The 8,721-nt window shown below is 46.7% G+C and overlaps 1 protein-coding gene across 1 annotated transcript; it reads right to left on the minus strand.

Annotated features, from left to right (window-relative positions):
• Positions 1-4,352: 4,352 nt before the first annotated feature.
• On the minus strand, positions 4,353-7,974 carry LOC310824563 (plexin-A1-like; the record flags this gene model as incomplete). The annotated part of the gene is made up of 3 exons (XM_083697831.1): positions 4,353-4,543; positions 7,252-7,348; positions 7,969-7,974. Coding segments are annotated over 3 exons (294 nt in total), but the record flags the coding sequence as incomplete, so codon positions are not given.
• Positions 7,975-8,721: the final 747 nt, after the last annotated feature.

Raw genomic sequence — 8,721 nt, forward strand, 5'->3', positions numbered from 1 at the left:
ATCTGTTTTTAAGCCTAATGTTGACAAAATTAGCAAAACATGCTAGCAATGATATATGGGGGACTTATTCCAGGACGCCCTGTGCACAGCACTACGAAACCGCCAGTCCCCCCTTTCACGAGAGAAAAGCTCTGCGAAACACAATCGAAAAAAACAAAACAAAAACACGACGTAACACACAGATATCATAACAAAGGAAAACAATGGCGGTTATCTCGTTTTCAACCATTGAAAAAACGTCAGAAAATAAAGAAAAGAAAAGAAAACGCGACTCACGCCGTCCGTATAGTCGACCACAACCGTATCGTCGTCCCGACACGAGCGATAACGATCTCAAACAAACAAAAATAAATGAAATAAATAAATAAACGCCGGTCGAAGACGCTACACACTCGGGCTCATTCTTTACTCCGTATCTCTACACAGAGAAACAGAAAGACATCTCTTTTTTTTTCTTTCAAAAACCCCACAGTTTTCGACCGTGTCGCCTTTTTTTGTTCTGGTTTTTTGTGTGTGTGTGTGTGTGGGGCTATTGTGACGGGCTATGGATGTGCAGGCGGGCCGCTGCGTGTAGCATGATAGCATCTGCTAACAGTCTGAGAGAGTGGGAATCGGAGATGAACAACGGGCGCCTCGCTCCCGCTCCCGAGTCTTATCACTGATATGAAAGGAGAGGGATCTACAATGGAGGAGAGAGAGAGAGAGAGAGAGAGAGAGACGCCACTTGGAGAGACAGAGGAGTGGGTGGGTGGGTACTAGAGAGAGAGAGGCAGAGAGAGAGAGAGAAAGAGGATGACGTGCTTTGAGTTAAAAGAATTGGGACACATTGTGGCTATAGAATAGGAGGACGGAACCCCATTTCATATCTCATAGGACTATTATATGAAATTGGGACGCATGAAGGCAGAAGAATAAGACATACTAAGACATGCGGCATACAGCATGCTTTCTCTCTCGTCTTGCGGGGAATCGGACAAAGCTTAAAAGGTTGTTAAGACATTCAGATATCAAGAGGCAAGACGGGGCGGTGGGGGGGGGAGTTCTCGGGTCACATGACGGTGGACGTGGATGACTCACGTCTGTGTGACATCGGAGGGTTTTTTCAGGGTGTAAACACATTCTGTCGGAGTGGAGTGTTCAGTGCCAGAGTACAATGGCAAATCATTGGGTGGGTCGATGTATGCGGAGGAAGGAACAGCTCTCTCTCTCTCTCTCTCTCTCGCATCAGTATAGAGAGGGAAGGAGTGTGTGTGTGTGTGTGTGTGTGTGTGTTTGTGTGAGAGAGAAAGAAAGAGAGAGAGAGAGAGAGAGAGAGAGAGAGAGAGAGAGAGAGAGAGATCGTAACCCACCATGTCCAGCCATGGCCAATATCGCAGCTTAACAATACATAGGGGAGAGCGAGGAAATCAGTCGCCTTTCACGACGAGCGATTCCAACACACACACAGACGCACACACACACACACACAGATTTAATTGGTTTCAGAGGGGTGGTCTTAATGCGCCTCCACATCCCCTTGGAGAACTGGTGGGCTAGATGATGGATGACAGAGGGCCAAGCAGAAGGCCAGGCCAACACTATGACAGTGGAACCGTGTGTGTGCGTGTGTACGTGCGCGTGCGTGCGCGCGTGCGTGTATCTGTTTGTACAAACAGAGTATGATTGTTTGGAAGTCTGAACATGAGTGTGTGTGCGTGTCTGCGTACATGCCCGTGTGTGTTCTATTACGGGAACAACTCTCGAGGGAGTGTGTTGTTGTTGGCTTGCGAATGCAATTAATCTACAGAGCAACATTAAGGAAGAAGAAGAAGAAGGAAAAAAAAAAAAGTGCACCGAGTAAAAATATCCCTTCCGCTCACCGGAGAGCAAAAGAATAACATTCAAGAAAATGAGAAAACAGAAATTCATCATGTCAGTATCACGCTGCTCTACTAACCTCAGACAGAGAGGGAGAGGGAGAGGGAGAGAGAAAGAGAAAACCGTTGTTTACCTCATATTATAGTTGCACAAATGCACTCAATGCTACATGCTACGCTATCAAAACACCAGTAATGTGGTACCCGACGACACACTGTAGGATCAAACCGAGCTAGCTTAGCCACATAGCATGTTAGCCAATAGCACTAAATAACCCCTCATCCTTTCTTGACATGAAATCGTCAGAACTAAAGGCTTTTATTCTCTACACTCGTGCTTCAATCCCAGCTGAACGCTCGCCGGTCCAAATGAAATTATGAAATTAGCGGCTAATCCGCTAACTAATAAAAGAGCCTCACAGCGGCTACCTCGCATGGCGGGCGATGAAGAGAGAGAGAGACGGAGAGAACAAAGGACTAAATGAGTTCAACTGGAGGGAAGGAGGGATTTCAGAGAAAAGAGGAGAAGTGGAGTAATATTTAATTTAGGGGAAGCACAGTGGCCTTCTGAGTATTAGAAGGATATTCCCAAGGAAGAGAGGGACGCGATTGTTGGTTGTCATAACGGTTTTTCAATGTTAAATATCGACATCGGAAATCTCAGAGGCATTGGGGGGGATCCAACGTTTGGTGGACGTGGGTTTCTTGCCTTTGTGTCTCACTGTCGAGTACAGTATCTCTTTTCTTCCACCTCTCTGTCTTCGCTTCCTCTCCTCCCTCGTGTTCTCGCTTTTTTCAAACCCTACTTCTCCCCCTGCTGTTTCTGAAGCTCTTGTAGGCCTGCCTCTTCACTGTGCCACCAACATCTTACCCTTAGGCCAGGATTTACCCCCACCCCCACTCACACCCACACACAATCCAGATGTCTCACACACACACGCACACACACACACACAACCCAATTGCCTCTGTGCCTTGTTTCTAAGAGATAACTGAAGCACGAGCAAGCAAAAGAGAGAGAGCGCATTAGTTTGTGGATTTATCTGTGTGCCAGTGACCCAATTATCCAATCTCTCCATTAAGCATTGAGAAAGAAGGCCCTGTGTCATACAAGAGAGGCAGTGAAAGGCACGGAGGGGAGTGATACATTTAAATGAGGGAGGAAAGACACTCTGAAATAGATAGTCGCTCTAGGAGTGTGACAATTAGAATAAGGGAGAAGAGTTAGGGGGGAGAGAGAGGGGCAGAAAGAGAGAGAGAGAGAAAGAGAGAGGCAGAGAGAGAGAGAGGGGCAGAGTGAGAGAGAGAGGGGCAGAAAGAGAGAGAGAGAGAAAGAGAGAGGCAGAGAGAGAGAGAGGGGCAGAGTGAGAGAAAGAGAGAGGCAGAGTGAGAGAGAGAGAGAAAGAGAGAGGCAGAGAGAGAGAGAGGGGCAGAGTGAGAGAGAGAGGGGCAGAAAGAGAGGCAGAGAGAGAGAAAGAGAGAGGCAGAGAGAGAGAGAGGGGCAGAGTGAGAGAGAGAGAGAAAGAGAGGCAGAAACAGAAAGGCAGAGTGAGAGAGAAAGAGAGAGGCAGAGAGAGAGAGAGCTGTGTCTGTAGTTTATGTCTGCATATGTGACATATCGGACATGTGTGTGTAAGGTCATGATCTATGTAACAAGAATACAGTAGAATGAGAAAGACAGATGGAGAGAGAGAGAGAGAGAGAGAGGGAGTATATCCTTTGACATGGTTCACGCAACATTGAGTTCTCATGCCAGGTGTGTGTGTGTATGTCTGTGTGTGTGTGTGTGTGTGTGTGTGTGTGTCAGTGTTCTGATGGGCACAGTGGTCCACTGTGGTGACAATGACCCGGGTCACAGTCGGACCAGGACCCCCGCTATGGTTACCCACGGCAACAGATGGGACCGCCACGGTGTTTAGACGTCTGAACCACAGAGTCTGTCACACTCAGACACACACGTGCGCACACACACAAACGCAGACGCACATACACATTAACATACACGCAGACACACACACAGAAGAATGAAGACACACACACACACACACACACAGAACAATGTTCTCCCCCCCGGCCAAGGCTGAGTCCTTCCCATCATCACTCATCATGTCTCAGTGTTCAGTGATGTCCCGTAGACTCCCCCCCCTCAGTCCTGCCCATCTGTGTGTGTGTGTGTGTGTGTGTGTCTGTCTCAGTGGTGGCCTTCTCCTCTCCCTCGATCCCCCTCCCCCCACTGCATACCCTTCACTCCAACATCCCCACCCAGGACCTCACCCTCACCCAGATATTATTTTCTTAATATCTTAACTTCCACACTTTACTTCAACGCTTCACCTCGTCTACTTCATCTTTAAAAAGGTAGACAAGAGGACACGAAATGAATGTGAAATAACACTGCGACGACCCTGGAGGAGATGGATAACTAGCTGACATGTGAAGAGGCTGAGCCGCCTCCTCCTCCTCCCCCCCCTCCTCCCCCTTCCTCCCCCTCCTCACCTTGATGATCTTGGGGTGGGTGCAGCGGCTGTTCCCCGTGGTGGCGTGCATCCAGCTGCTCTCCAGCGGGGCGCACTCCTGCCTGAGGGAACACTTCTTCTCCTGGACGCACCAGCCGCACTCGAACCTGGGGTCCGCCTTCAGACACATCCCACAGCTGTCCCGCAGGGCCGGGCACTTGTACAGGTGGGCTGTGTGAGGGGAGGAGGAGGAGGAGGAGGAGGTGGTGGTGGGGGGGTAAGAGAAAGGGAAAGAGGAGAAAAGGGGGGGGGGGTTGGGAGGAGGAGGGGGAATTGAGAGAGAGAGAGAGAGAGAGAGATTGAGAGAGAGGCAGAGAGGCAATGAGAGAGAGAAAGGAAGAAGGTTGTTGATGGGTGAGGGAGAAGAGAGAGAATAGAATGAAGAAAAATGTTTAACATACCAACAAATATACTTTGTGTAACACATACAGTAGCATGGCATAATTGGACCATAGAGTATAAAAGGCAAGACAGACTAGGAGTCACACTTGGGCAAAAGACCAAAGACTAGTACACTTACAAACTTTCCAAACTGAAATACTTGAACAAAACACTATCCAGAAAGTGACTTCAATCGCTTTCCCCTGAATCTGGATCAATTTCAATATCATCAACTTGGGAACTTGGGAGTCGGAGTGGTTTTTTTTCTTTCTTCTTTTTTCTGAATGGCCGCGGGAATTCTACAAAGGAATAGTTTTTCAGCCCGCCTCCGAAATCCCATTGGTCACGCTCTAGCTTTAAAAGTAACCCTGTGCCAATTAAACGCTGCTAAATGAGTGATGTAATTACATTAACATATCGCTCTTTAAAAGTCAGGGTGCAACTCTCAAGGCACTTGATGGTTATCTTGCCAGAGAGAGGGGGAGAACAAAGAGGATAGAGAGAGAGAGAGAGAGAGAACATGAGCGAGAGGGCAAGGGAGAGAAGAGAGAGGAGCGAGAGAGAGAGAGAGAAAGGGCGAAAAGAGAGAGAGAGGGAGGGCAAAAAGAGAGAGAGAGGGCGAAAAGAGAGAGCGAGAGGGAAGGCGAAAAGAGCTGAGATTCAAATCTCAAAGGTGCGCAGGATGTGTGTGCACTGTAGGAAGCCCTGAGGAGCCTTGAACAGATCCATAATGAAGATTAGGTTAAACACATCAACCACCCTGACTATCCTTCCTCTATCTGAGGTATGTGTTAAGTATGCATGTAAACATGCAAGATAAGATGCACATGTACATGTAGGTAGACATTTAAAATACGGTCATGAACGATATATGACCTATGGTCTTGCCTCAGAGTAAACCTTGTCTCTCCCTCTTCCACCTTTTGGCTGTAGGAGGTCTATTGTTGTGTCTATTGATTTGGTTCCATGTTAGGATGCCACGACGATCATAAGAAAACAAGGTATGAAGAATTCATGTTATAGGAGACGAGCTTACTTCTCATTGTGGGATGTTGTGAATGTGTTGTCATTGAGTTGTCATGCCAGGTGTGTGTACATGTGTGTGTGTGTATGTGATGCGAGTTTAACACAAGTGTGTGTGTTATCTTCCCTCTCAGCATGGAGCAGTGTTTCACGCCCCCCCCACGGTACTGCAGTAGCGACAATAACAACAGTAAATGTGTCTTTTACAAGCTCACATTTACACCAGTAATTAGCCACAGGACACACGCCACATGTCTTTTGTCCTCTCTCTGAGTTGATGTGTGTGTTTAATCACGATCCAGGGGGTCCTGTTAGAGGACTGGTGCGGTAACAGCACATATGCATAGATACATACTGTGCCACACACACATACTTGATCTTCTTTATTTTTTACTTTTTTTTTTTTTTACTTTTTTTACTTGTGTGTGTGATCACAACATGTGTACACACTTCTGTGTGCCCTCCTGGAGTGCACGTGTGTTTGACACCGTTCCTTATTCCGTTCCGTGTATTACGACGAGCCCGCCCTCCGATTCCTACCTCCGCCAGCCTCCAATGGTGCGTAGCGTGCTCTGTGTCCAGGGTGACCCGATCAGTTCCAGACAGGGGGCTTTTCCCTCGCCCTTTTTAAGTCCCATTATCAATGATTTAGCATGCAGCGCCAGGCTACACAAAACCACATTCTCTAGGCTAACGCCATCTGACTGGCAGTTTAGTCGCCTGACCGAGACAGTATGCCGGGTTAGGATGGGACCAAACTTCATCTAGCGATGCGGTCACTCTACGAACGCGACCACGACCAACGGTAACGCGGTCGAAGTACCGCACGATGGTGTGATGCAGTCACGCAGACAGCGGTCAAAATCAAGTCACACGGATTTTAAGGAGGACTGTAAAATGTATCCGTTGACGATGGATCATCGATGTAGAGTTGGTGAACCTGTTCCAACGCAAGAGAGGAGATGGCGCTTCTACACTGAGCGAAGCTTCCGTATCGTAAAGCCTTCCGAAGCCTGATGTATCAGCACGATAAACTAGGGCCGTAAAGATGAATAAATGAATCCAACAGATTGATCAACTAATGCTGTCAGCGAGTGGCATGTAGCCAAGTCAACGAGTGCTGTAGAGAGGAGGTTCAGTTTAAACACTTTAGTCAGTTTAAAGCACTAGTGCATCTGCGCACTTGAGATTTGGAGGCCATCATTTCATTGTTAACTTGTTAAGTGCCCTCGAGCCCTAGTACCCCCCCCCCCCCCCCCCCCCAACTCATTGTTAAAGGACCACTTTGGGTTTCTGGTTTAGAAACGTTAAGAAAATGGCTTACCACCTAAATGGCAAGGTAAAAGAAGGTGCTAATCGGTATTCATCGGTATATTCATAAAGTCATAGAAAAGAAAAAAAAAACGTACAAAAAAAACTGACAGCCATATTCTAGACCTTTCTAAAGCATGTTGTCAGTTGTTATGGTCTCTTACCTTGGATGTTGAAGGGGTTGTCGATGACAAAGTTTCCGTTCCACACCACTGATAGGTCCACGGGCAGGTCGCTGATGTCATTGCCCTCGTAGGTATACTGCAACAACACAAACAACAACAACACGTCATTACGCTGTTATTACATTGGTATTACATTATTTGGGCTTGACCTCATATTCATCATCTCCAACACCAGTGTCTACACACAGGTCAACTTTTTACGTTTTGGTGTCAACCTTCACTTCAATTCAGTCAATTCTGAGCTTTAATTCATGAACAGAAAAAGTAGTATCTTCAGTTGAATTTTTCAATTCAGGTATTTGAATGACAGTTCACTTTCATTACGAGTGGAGTTGATAGACATTTGACCCTGACTGCAGTGTGTTGTTATTCTGTGATGACTCATTCAAAACAGCCTCTTTATCCGATTACACTACGGGAACCTAATTGGGCCCATTCTGATGTCACTCAGAGACAAACATCGGTCTAATAGAATCGAGTTACAGAGTCTACAACTGTATAATTCTCAAGAACAAGCCCCGTGATAAATCATGTCTTGTGAATTAAGTTATTCATAAATATCATCATCCGTTAGATAATGCATGTCTCCCTCTCTGTCTCACACACACATTGACCAACACACACACACAAACACGTGCACGCACAGTCACACACACGCGCAGTCACGTGCACACACTGTTCACCACAAAAACCTACCAACATCTTTAGCCAATGAGAAAAGAAAAGAGTGGACATGTAGTAAGACTAGATCCGTCTGAGTGCTTTTGAGAGGTCATCTGACGATGAGTTGCTGATCTGAGCTGTGAAATATGAGCAGGGCATCAGGGGACTGACAAGAGAGGAAGAAGGTACATGTTGTACATGTTGGACGAATGTCCCTGTTGGTCATATCCTGACCACACCCACCCACACCCACACCCACACCCACACACACACACTCTTTCTCTTGCACTAACACTGTGAAAGCGATAGATTGCCTCAACAAGGCTTAGCATGTCCAAGGCTGGGAATAAAAACACAGTCACACGTTCAATAAAACACTCTCTCTCTCTCTCTCTCATTCCTCTGGAGAAATTATGTATCTATCACTCAAACTGTACAGCACCTAAATACCGCAGAGCATAACAATACCATCACACACACACACGCACACGCACACGCACTCTCTCTCACACACACACAAACATGTGAACGCACTCAGACACACACAGGGGAATAGCCACTCTCTTCAGTAACTTTAGGGCAATAGATAGTCAGGGTTTAACCCTTTAATGCAATGATGATACAATGGAGTGTCACTGCCCAAGGCAAAGATATAAAACACATTGGATCGACCTCTGAATATGCCACAATACAATATCATACAGCTACACTGTGGTACTTTGTTTATTTTTTGTTGCTGGTTTTTCCACCTACGTTTGGAAGGGGACAGTTAACTCCCTGTTCAGA

Source organism: Argentina silus (assembly GCF_951799395.1).
Source record: "Argentina silus genome assembly, contig: scaffold_725, whole genome shotgun sequence".
Taxonomy (NCBI): Eukaryota; Metazoa; Chordata; class Actinopteri; order Argentiniformes; family Argentinidae; genus Argentina; species Argentina silus.